The following is a 12,486-nucleotide window of genomic DNA, read 5'->3' on the forward strand; positions in this document are numbered from 1 at the left end:
GGCCATGTAAACTTTTAACCTCTTACCTCCAATGAATGAATTTCCTTATTTGTCCCATTTAATCATCAGTAAAAGTCAGACATGTCAGTTCTGAGATTTTGTCTGTTAGCACTATACTATAAATTCTAAATGGAAAGTATTTTCTTTGGTCTTTTCACATTCTGCAATGAGAAAGAAGTTAATACTAGTTTATCAAAATAATTTATGTTTTAAATCCCTTAAAGAGGAGAGAGAAAATAATAATATCTATTTCATTTTAGGCTTTTGTCTCACCAGTTGCATTGACATAGGTTATGATGTACTCAGGGGAAAAATCATGAATCATTCTTACAGATGCTATTACACATTTTTTTACAACTATGGATGTCAACATGCATAAAGTATTTATGATTTTTGGAACATTATTTCCTAAAGATTCATTTAAATATTTTTAGAATGATTTTAAGACCTTATTTAACTATAATCAAAAAAAAATTAAGTAGTCACTAAAGGAAAGACAAGACACATCTCTGCTGTAGTAAAAATCTACAAAACTGAAGGAAATTTTAATCTTCACAAAATGTTATTATTGCTGTGTGCTATATGGGGTGTGCATGGAACTACCCACATTTGAGGTCAGAGGTGGCTCGGTGAAGTCAGCTCTCTCCTCCCACTTCTGTGTGGCTTCTGGAGCTGGGTCTCTGGTCATCAGACTCACACAGCAAGTGCTTCATCCACTGGGCCATCTCACTGGCACCCCATAAGTTATTTAGATAGCTTTATTTTAATGTTGCAAAGCACACTGAAAGTTCTAAAAATCAACAAATTACTATGGAAATCTTCCAAACTGGCAAAGTGGAATAGCATTGATCTAATTCTTTAAATTGCACATTGAAGAAGAATTAGTCATTTAAGAGGGTTCTTATTTCCAATTTCATGCTTGGTAACTACAATCATCTTGAAACCCCATCAACCTGGAGGAGGGTTCCAGGAAAGTTAAATCTGAAAGGGGGTGGCACTGTAGCTGAAAACAAGATAAAGCTTGCCATCTGCATCCTCTGAGGTCACCTCCCAGGATCTGAGAACTTGTTAGAAAGCAACCTTCTGCAAGGCTTTACATCATATGTTTGTATCTCTCCAAGGAAATTCTAATTACTGGTTCCAATCATTTCTGATTGATTTGACTTTTATTTGTCCAAGATTTTCTTTGCTCTATGATGAAATCAAGCCTCTAATAAAATCCCAAATATTTCAGAACAATTTACCAGCTCCAGATGACTGAAAGTTTTCTTATGTCCATCTGGCGTTCAGTAAGAGAGTTTCACAGAATAGATCCTGAAGAAGGATACTTCTGGCAGTCCCTACAACAAAGGACTCGCCAGTGACATACTTAAGTCAATGAATCTCACATGAATGCAAACTTGTCAATAACCTTTGAGACCCAAGCTTCAATATAATCATCACACGTTTTAGTGAGTTTGTCTTCTAACACATAGCTTCATGTTTAGAGGACATTTTGGAAATCAATTACATAAACACACATTATCTTCAATGAACACACTTATAATTATTGGCAAACCAAGCATAGTGGCATTGTAATTCAGGAGGTAAAGGCAATGGAATCAAGAATTCAAGGCCATTCTTTGCTATATAACAAGTTCAGGGCAAGCCTGAGATACATGAGACTATGTCTCAAAAATACATGTTATATAAACACAATATATATTATATGTGTGTGTGTTTATTGTTTATATATATATAGTGTGTGTGTGAGTGTGTGTGTGTGTGTGTGTGTGTGTGTGTGATCTATGTGACTCTGGTTGGCCACATAGGACCCTCCTACCTCAGTCTTCTGAGTGCTGGGATTACAGAACTGTGCTGCCAATTTACCGTGTTCCTTTTTTAGTCTTTGGGGCTTTGGGTTATTTTTTCTCTTAAGAAACTAATTAGATATGCTAAAAGTTCACTTAAATTATTCCTTTCTGTTGGCTTTACATAAACTCTAATTCAATAATGAAAGACAAAGCAAAGTGGAAGGATTTTAACCCTGAAAAGTAAGTACTCACCGTCACATCCAAGGGTTTACTTGAGTCATAGCAAATACATCAGAATTCATATGTATGCTTATCAAGAAAAGAATTGTCATAGGCAATAATGTTCAATTTAGCTATTCAAAAATATTGAGTTTTTAAGTTTTTAAGACTAACCAAAGAAAATAAATAATTTGTCAACATTATTCTTGCTGGTGATCAATTTTTATCAATTTACTACAAATACTACTAATACAATAATAAATTCTTTCTATAACACCAATCAGTTGATTCATCCAGTTATGGCTACAATTGTTACTTCTCATGTACCCATATAAGAGAACATACTTTTACAAAATGAGACGGTGTCATCATTGTCTGTTGTGGCTACCTGGCCGTAACAGTCAGGCAATTTGATAATTTCTGTCTTGGTCTCTGTGGTTCCAACAACAAGTGTGGTTCCACTGTGGTTCCTTGTTGGGCTCTATGAGCCCATACCTCTACCAGCTCCTCTTAGAAATAAGACATACTTACAGGAAAGATTTGATCCAGACACATGCTTCAAGAATTAGAATCTTAGGGCATATTGGTCATGCATAGTCCTCAATGTCTATAAATCTCCTCTGAAACTGTAAACTCTTCCTACCAAACAGAACTTGAAGCCTTTAAAAATATAAGCTTCCCCTAACCTCAGAGCAATTTGTCAAGCCAAGTTTATTATATTACCCAACTGTGTTCTGCTCAACCCTGTTCTTCCAACCTTAAAACTCTATAGTTGATAGAGCTGCACTTGCTATAGTTGACTGCTTCTGTGTGACCCCATTGTATTAAACTCCCCTGGTAGAGAGGAGGGAGTAATGCACAGAAACATTCACAGCACACTCCTAACAGCAGACTGCCTGATTCTGACACCCCATGTGTGACCTGAGGCAAGATACAGTAGTGTGTCTCTGTTTTCTGGTGGCATAATGACACAGTGCTAAGAAGCTATGACTCAGAGTCTGATTATTAGTTTCTGGGACAGTAGGGCATGATATATAATACTAGTTACTCCTACTTATTAATAGTAAAATAATAGTCTATCATATGTTTAATGTTTGGAAAGTTAAATACCCCAGAGCCTCCAAATGTTAGAGGATGTTTACAGATGTTGAAAAACCTATTCCAAACATAACTTCATCTTTAGATATTGCTTATAAGAGATCCACATATTCCTAAGACCTAGATAGCAAACCACAGCAGACCAGTGCCCAGAGCCTGCTGCTTCTAAAATATAGCAGAGAGGGGTGGGGACACAAGTGAAACCATGAAAAAATTTAGACATTAATTTATTTGTCATGCAATGAAGGATCAGACCAGTAAGTGATAGACCGCCATGATCAACAGCAACATTAGCAACGGTAACATGAAAGTCCTAAAGGTTATTTTCTTTATGGACACTTTTAATACTTGTAAAACATCTACAATATGAGAAAAATCACCTGGCCTGCCTGTCTTTTAACATATGAAGAAATTGAGGCCTAGAGATATTGAGTTCCAAGTTCACATATTTGGGAAATGCCAGTCAAAACCTGAGTCCTGCAGGCTCCATGCCTCATGCTCCATCACCATTCTATTGGTTATCCTCGGGCGTGTCTGCTGCTCCTCAGCAGTTCTATCTGACCACAGGAGATTTGATGCCATGATTAGCAAAGTCAAGGCACACACTCCCCCTAAAGCCAGGGGTGGGGAGTAGAGGAGAAACCTCATGACAATCACATAGAGAAGAAATGTCCTACATAAACTACGGTGTCTGGATTCAAGGTCATGTATAATCCCGAAAACGAATAAAATGAAGCAAGGGTTCTCAGACTGCCTAGACCTCGGCTTGCCTGTATTCTGCAGAGGCAGGCCTGGAGATGGGAGGTCTTGGCAACACAGCTAGAAGGGCTAGCCTCTGGACCAGAAAAGAGGAAAGGCAGGCTGTGTCGTTAGTACTTAGCACACAGAAGCAAACCACTCCCAAAGCCAGTGAGCCAGTGACTCGGTCATGTCACCCAACCCAACAGCTGATGTTTGACATGCTTGTTGCTCTGGTACTAGCCCATTTCCGCTTAACTACACTGCTGAGCTTGGGGGGGGGGGTCTCTTTTGTGTGCATTTAAAGACCTCATCAAGGTTTTACACCATAAGCCTTGGTTTCCAAAGGAAAACCAAGAAGCTATTCACAGAAGAGAGATGAGGAGCAGACAAAAGCAGTGTGGCACCTGCTGACAGGCATGTTACGGCAAGAGTAGCACATGCAGTATGGTGAATATACACTGGCCTTCCTTTTGAGTTTGGACTGTAGTTCAGCAGCCAAGTGATTTCCTAGCATTCATAAAGCCCTGTGTTCATTCCCAGCACCACGAAAAGAAACACACAAAATAGCTCTTTATTTCAGTTCTTATTAGCCCTACATGGGCCAATAGTCCACCATGAAACAAGACCTATCAAGCAATAGATACATCAAATCTACACTAGTCAGAAGACTGTCAGGACAGGAAGTAATACCTGAATAATATCCTGTTAGGGTGGAGCACCAGATGTTCTGATATCTAAAACACAATTATTTGCGTGTGTTTGATATTCTTCATGGATTTCTTGTTCTAGCCTCAAAACAACCTCAAGGGGCCAGTAAGATGACTCAGCTGAGAAAAGGCGCTTTCTGCCAAGCCTGACAATCTGAGTTCAATCCCTGGGGCCCACATGATGGAAGGAAAGAAGTGACTCCCACAAACTGTCCTCTGACCTCTGCGCATGTAGCATGCCCACGTGCGTGCACGCGCGCACACACACACACACATACACAAATGTCATTTTTTTAAAACTTTAGGAAATAGAGACTCTGTTCTTCAATTTGACAAAAGCAGTAACATTTTAGAAATAGTAAAAAAAAATTCTCAAAGCAGATTTTTGAGTAGAAAAAAAGGTCAGTTATAAACATCAAAATTAAAAATGTTGACTCCCAAAAGATAGCAGTAACACACTGATGTTGACAGAAGTTTCTGCCCTGCCTGGTCCTGCAGCTGTTCAGCCCCAAAGAAACACACAGAGGTCTACATTAATTATAAACTGTTTGGCCTATTAGCTATTATAACTCTTATAACTTACATTAGACCATAATTCTTGCCCGTGTTAGCCATGTGGTTTGGTACCTTTCATCAGTGAGGCATTCTCATCTTGCTTCCTCTGCAGCTGGGACACAACCGCCAACTGACTCTTTCCTCTTCCCAGAATTCTCCTGTTCCCCTTGTCCTGCCTCTGCTACTACTAGCCAATCAGTATTTTATTAAACACATACAAGAAACAAATCTTTACAGGGTAAAACCATTGTCCCACAGCACATTGAAAAGAAAAGAAGAAAATGTTCAAATTGTAACTGACCAAAGATTGAAAAGACCACTGAAAAGCACTTCTACAATAAGACAAAATCAACAAATAAATTGGCAAAAGATTTAGACAAAATCTTTAAAAGGAAATTTTACCAATAAGCAAATAAAAAGATGCTGTGTGGCAGACATGAAAGAAATTATGCTATATGAATACAGGTTAGCCACCAGAAGGGATAGCATCGCAAATGCTGAGTACGGTGTGTCAATAAAGTCACAGAGCAAAGTGAAAACGCAAAATAGTCTAACATTTGCTTATAAAGGTGAACATACAATTCCACTCCTCAAGCATTTACCTAAAAGAAAAATACTCAAAACATTCTAAATGAATGCCCAAAACAGGTTTATTCATAAACAACCCAGATATCCATCAAAAAGCCAGCAGAAAACTGGAGATATAGCCACACAATGGAATGCCACACATCAATGAAAAAAAAAATGAACTTCTGGGTCCTTCCCAAGGCTTCATCTCAAAAGCATGCTAAGTGAAGGAAACCAGATCCAAAACAATTATATGCTGTATGGTTTGATTCACATGAACTTCTGCGATGAACAGCTGCAGGGGAACAAAGGTGCACACAGAGAAATCAATCAGAAGTTAATGTAATGATCCAGATGGAAAAGTCTAAATCAGGGTGGCTGCAAAGATGATGAGAACTGGTCCAGTTCTGAAAATATCCCCTCACAAAAAAAGTCGGTGTCATTTTCTGAAGAACTTAATGCGGTTTGAATGAAGTAAAGAAATGAAGCTGACTGGGTCTGAGCAGAAGGAGAGATGAAATTTTTGTTGATTTTAATGGTGAAGCTGATGGATGGTGCAGGCTGGGGGAGGGGTTGATGAGGCTGGCATGTGTCCAGTCTGAAATGCCCATCAGATGTCTAAACAAGAGTAGCAAACCAACAACTGGGTGAGCAAGATAAACTATAGATAGAGTTTATATAGAGATAAACTATAAACGACTACAGATAAACCACTGGGAGCCTTTTACCTCGCTGCTCCAAAGGAAACGATGAAGAGAGTTCGAACAAGAAAACACATAAAGAGGTGTTTTTATTGTACAGAAAGGGAGAATCTACTTTTTAAAACACAGAAATGCAGTTTGGAATCGTTGGTGATAAGTGGAGTCAGGGAGACTCACTAGAAACTCAGCAAAGTCTTTGCTAGGATCATCAAAGTCTTGCACATTTGGTATATCCTGGGGACCATCTTGTACTCCTCTGGTTCTGTCAAGTGTTGGGTGGCTTTTTACCTACACATTGTTGTCTAGGTAACCCACCTTCCCCAAAGACTTCCTGGCAGGGCTCTCCCAACAGTCTCTGCCAAGTCCCCACCTCCTCCACTTCTGCAGTCTGCCTCTGGGCCAGCATGTTCTTAGACCCTCCAAGTTATCAGGTTCTGTGACCTCTGAAATTTATCTGGTAACTTGGTTCTTAAAAGGCACACCTTCAGCCAAAGGGAACTGCCTGACGCTAGGGCTAGAGAAGTTATCATAGATAGCTGCAATCTGTGCGGTACGACGTGATGAAGTAGGTTTTTAAAAAGCATCTCTCTTCAGATTCCTGAAATTCCACTACTATTATGAAAGATGGAAGCAAAAGCCTGACTTGACTTTGGATGAGCAGTGCTGGGGAGAAGGAAGAAACTGTAGATAAGAAAGGAGAGGAGTTGAAAGACCAGCAATACCACACACACACACACACACACACACACACACACACACACACACGGTGCAGGCAGGGGACAGGCATGCATTCAGGCAGGTACACATTTTGTTAGTGTGAGTTCCATTTGGCCCACTCCCAACTTGGAGCACCTAGTAGGCCAGGAAATTAACACATTCGTTCTCACTATTGCACCATTTGAGGAACCAGACCCTCCCTCCATCAATAAATAAATTAAAAAAAATCTGAAATTAAAAAGTAAATGACCATCTCTGAATAACCTTAATTTACTCTCCCAGGAATCATTTCTTGAGATTAAAAAATATATATTAAGCCATTTCCGTAGAACCTAAAAAAACTCTATGGGAGTGATATTTAGCATCATGTCTCAAATCCTTGTGAATCTGGAAACCGAGGGGCCTACCGCAGAGGACAGTTGGACACCCCCAGACCCCAACGCCGAGGGGCGCGCTTTCCCGCGGGCTGCAGCCTGGGCTGGGCGCTTGCGCCTCCCTCTCTCTCCTCCGCCCTCCTTCGCCCTACTTCTCCTCCCTTTCTCCTCCTCCTGTGGCTGCTGCTGCTGCCAGACCTCGCCATTTCAGACCCACCGGGCTGCCCTCCCCTGAGCACTCCTTCACTGCCAGGGCAGGAGAGTGGCGCGGTACCCCGCAGGTAGGAGCCCCAAGCCGAAGTCGCAGGGTGCGCGCTGCACCCGCGGTGGCTGCACCCGGGAGTGTGGTGGGGTGACCCAAGAACTATCCCAGTCTGTGGAACCCGGCAGAGGAGAGGGAGGTGGAGGTGAGGGTCTGGGAATGCAAACTGTCAGCCTATGCCGGAACTTGGGTGACATCTGTTGGGATGGGGCAGAGTGTGTGCGCGGGCTACCAACCCCGAGAGTTTTGCTGGTGACCATGGTCTCTAAAGTTCAGCGACGGATGTGCAAGATCTGAGAGGCACCTGGATTGCGCAGCGGCTGGGTGGAAGCTAAAGCATTCAGCGATTCACGCTGACAGGCGCCTAGTAGCTTACATCTAAGAAAGTGGATCTCAACTCCCTGCAGGCACCAAGCCAGGCACCCAAAAACCGGTACCCGGTGTTGCGGTGCAGTCTGATGTCTGACCCTACGCAGCCTAGACCAGTGTGTAGCACATTCTGAGACCTTGGGACGAAGGAACAAGGGATCAGTGACTTTGAGTGGCTGATCTCTGATGGCCTGAGTTGGGAAACAAAGTTGAGGGCGCGATGGAAAGGGTGATTCAAGAGAGGGGATATGAGAAGTAGCCCTGCGGGAAGTGAGAAGCTCTGTGAGAATTTCTACCAGAAACTTGGAGACCACTCTTCTAGTTTTGTTTGAGTATTTTGGAGTTTGGGGGAGCGGGCGGGGGGGGGGGGGAGAGAAAGTCTGAGGCCATATTGGTTCACAGGTATTTTTACTGAGCTGAAAAAGAACTTCACTAGCTAAAGGTGAGCCATGTGGGTATTCTAAGATTCCACAGAACAGACAGGTGCTGCCCATTTTCCCCTCCGCGGGGGGATTGGGGGAAGGGGGTCGCACAGTCGTTTTTGGAACTGATCATATTATATAGCCCCCTTTCGACTCCCGTTTTGGAGCCTAATGCGTAGGTGCGGTATAAATAGACGCTGAACATCCTTGGTTCAGGATGAATGAAAAAGAATAAACGAGGTGCTGCAGTTTCTCTTCTCGGTGGCTGGGGGCGGGGGTGCGAAAGCAGACTGGAAACTGGGTATCTTGGGCTCTCCACCCTCCCTCTCTTGCTTGTTTCTTCACTGCTAAAGTTTTGATTTTCCAGGCAGCAGACACTAAACATACCTTTGTGTTTTCCTTAGAAAGTCACGATGTTGCAAACCCTTTTCCTAACTTTGCTGACTCTGCTGATGGTCAAGTCCCAGGACACCGAGGAAACCATCACATACACGGTGAGGGGCGATGGAATTTGAGATAAGTGTATTGAGTGGTTGCCTGTAACACAGCCTTTACCCGCCTCTGTCAGGGTAATAGGGCTGTGTTCTTTAAAGCAAAGTAACTTAAACACTTTAATATGACTCAGATTTGGGATTCCTGAGAAACTGCTTTGGGTTCTTTCAAGGGTGCATTCAGATTCTCAGATGAAATGGGAAACAAAATAGAAGGATTTACGAAAGACCGGAAATGAGCACTTTAATATCTTCATCCATGTAAGCTCTATGTTTCTATGACTCTCAATGAATCAATGAGTTTGAGGAATCTGGAAGCCTGGATACATGCAGATGAAATCAATGCATGCGAGGAACACTGAAGTCAAATAAGAATGTATTGCATAAGGACACTGTTTCATCTGTGCCTGTGCCCACTGTCCTTATGGGTGATCTTTATTGAATTCATGGAGGCTGTCTACTCACATCAGAACCCTGCAAAGAGTTTCTCTGTCAGCAGGAGACAGCATTTGCTAAAGAGGATTTAAAATACACTGTGTGCCTCCTGGTCTTGTAACTTCTATTGGCATCTCTGGGATTTCTGAGTCAAATCTGATCAATTAATTAGCTGCACCAGTATAGCCAATGTTTGATAAAATATTTAAAACATCTGGCCCACCCACTGCCCAGTGTGTAAGGAGAGAGCAGGCCAGGGCTCACCTCACTGTGATGAGGTGCTGGGTCCTCTGTTTTGTGTTTCAGATGAATGACATGTGTCCTGGGTGAGTATATGAAAAACACATTTTTCTGCTTCTTTCCAATTTTTAAAATTAAGTAATCCTACTAAAAAGAATGCAAATGTTTTCATAATAAAACTCAGAAGTGAGCTAATATCAATTACTAATAATAAACATTATCTCACTTTTGCATTATGTTATCCCTATAACATTATTACCCATTCAGCAGATGTTCCCTTCTTCTGTTCACATCAACTGTTAACAAAATCGGTTAGTGAAAATACTGTGTTAACATGAAAATAAAGAAAAATGAAAATGTGCTGTTTATCTTCAAATGAAAATATTTTTTTGCTACTCAGGATAAACTTACTACCTTCTCAATAAGCTATTATCGATCTAATAAAAGAGTTTGCTCATTTTTCCTGAGACTCTCTCCTAGAAATCACCATGTAGACCAGTCTAGCCTTGGATGCATGATCTGTCCATCTCAATTGCCTAGGCAGTTATTACTGCTTTTAGAATTGCTTATCTTATACCTCCTCCTTTTTCCAATCACCTAAATCTTATTTCTTTTTAGCAGAAAGTATCCATTGTGAGTTATAATGCTACAGTTTTAGGATTGTTAATGTGAAGGTCTTCCAGATAGGATGCCCGCTTTGTGCTGAGAGATAAAAGTCTATCCTCTTGTAAGATGTGTATGCCTAACAACTGATGGTTCAGAGAGCAGAAGTGATTAGCCAGGCTTAGTCACCTCAGTATGAACACAATCTCTGCCCCCTTGCAGCCAAGGGTCAGGTGAGTGGCACTATCCTGTTGATGGTGGGATAGAAGGACAGAAAGGTTATCCACTTGATTTAAGGTTACACAGCCAGCAAGGAGGGAAACCAACTTCGTTCAAGCAGACATGTTTAATAGTAGAGCCATATTTAATGCAGTAATTTAATGTGATAAATACCTAAAACAAACTGCAAGTTTTCCTTATTCATCACGCCATTATCAAATGAATTGCCATCTTGACATGGTTTGAAAGATTGGTATCTACAAAAGAGACAGTCTTATGTTCCCCTTTCATATTAGAGATAATCGGGTTCACTAAACTACTACTGGACAAATATCTACATAAACAACTCTTTCACTATCAAAAGTGGTTAGAGTTATTGGTTTATTGAGACAATTCAGCCCTCTATGTTGGGGAAGATATTGTTAAAAACTACAAGGCTTCTCAATAAAATTATCATAGATTATACAAATCACCAAAGACAAGGAAAGGCAAAAGTGGTTAAAGTCAGCGCTAGTGTAAAAGAGAATAACTTAATGTTGGCTCTTGATGGAGGTTCTGGGATCAACTGTTATAGGAAGGCTGGAACAGCCTCTTGGAGTTTCTGAGTTCAGATTGTGCTAGCAAGACCTGGAATGGCCCCTGGATGGAGGTTGTGAGCTCAGATTGTTCTAGGAAGGCCTGACATGGTCTCCAAGACACATGGAAGTGATTGTAGAGTGGATGGGGAAGAGGAGCATGTCTGAGTCACTGTGAGTTCATAGGTGGGGTTGTAAACCTGACCAGAATGGCTACTGTGCACCGAATGTAAGCATAAGGAGTCCTGCCTCATTGAGAAGCCAGGAAGACTCGTATGGGTAATATAGACATGGAGGAGTGATCAGAGCTTGATGGTGTACCTTAAACAGTGTTGGAAAAACCAAGACAAATCAGTGGAAGGGATAATGTGAGCTGAGTTTTCACCCTAGTAGGTTTCACATGTCACTAAAACAGCTGACTTGACTTGGGTGCCTCCACCAGATAGGTACATGCTAAGCGTTTATGTGTACAGTCAGTTCTCGCTTCTAGTTAATGAATTTGTCTGCTCTACTTTTGGGAGTCTGCCTGAAGCATCCTCTTCACTTCGACTTTCACAGATACCATCTGATCAAACCACTCCCTGAGTTTAAAAATTCTGCCGAGGCTTCTTACCTTCTCTAGTGGTGTTTCTCGGATATCTACAGACGACCTTCATGGCCATTGTCTGAAGTACTTCTCAGGGTGTAATCTACAGACGACCTTCATGGCCATTGTCTGAAGTACTTGCCAAGGAATCAGATTCCAGGCATCCTATCTAGACTGACGGAGTCAGATCCTTGAGAGCCAAAGAGTCTCATTCAACTAGCACGCCAAGGGATTCGGAGGCCTAGTAAAACCTGGGAATCCTACCTTCAGGGTAGAATCTAGTTCCTCACTCTCAAGGAGAAGGAAGACTTCCTGGGTTCAGTGCGGCCTGCCTTGCTGACCTCAACTCCAAACAGAACTTTTTGCCTCCTCAATAATTTCATGACTCCGTTCATAATGATCCCCATTCCTAGAATTTCCACAGCTCCCTGGGGGAAAATTGACCTTCAGGAAATCCTAGTTCACTCTCGCTATCTCTGCAAGAACTTTCCTCCTGTCTCCTCCCACACAAAAGCACCCCTGACATATTGGTATAACTCATTCCCTACCCACCTGCTCTTCTGGCCCATGAGCTGTCAGAGGAAAATGACAAGGTCTTCGCCATCTTGAATTCCCAGGCCTGGGACAAAGCCTGGTGTGAGCAGCTGCTTGGTGGTTGTTCAGTGAAAAACTAGAGCTAGGGCCAGACCTGGAGGTGAACTCAAAGTCAGGGTGTCAGGGAAGCTACATACTCGGTGACAAGTTTGGGGTTCACAGTGTGGAGGAGACACATAGGGGGCTTGCAGCATGACAGAGGCTCTCTTCTGAGAGGA

General features: G+C 41.9%; 1 protein-coding gene across 1 annotated transcript in view; it reads left to right on the top strand.

Annotated features, from left to right (window-relative positions):
* The first annotated feature begins 7,629 nt into the window (after positions 1-7,629).
* Efemp1 (EGF containing fibulin extracellular matrix protein 1) overlaps positions 7,630-12,486 on the top strand; it is a 61,923-nt gene continuing 57,066 nt past the window's right edge. Inside the window, exons 1-2 of the mRNA XM_038338298.1 lie at positions 7,630-7,753; positions 8,930-9,019. Coding sequence (XP_038194226.1) covers positions 8,939-9,019 — 81 coding nt within the window. The 5' untranslated portion in view covers positions 7,630-7,753; positions 8,930-8,938. The remainder of the gene's footprint in view (positions 7,754-8,929; positions 9,020-12,486) is intronic.

This window comes from Arvicola amphibius, chromosome 1 (genome assembly GCF_903992535.2).
Source record: "Arvicola amphibius chromosome 1, mArvAmp1.2, whole genome shotgun sequence".
Lineage (NCBI taxonomy): Eukaryota > Metazoa > Chordata > Mammalia > Rodentia > Cricetidae > Arvicola > Arvicola amphibius.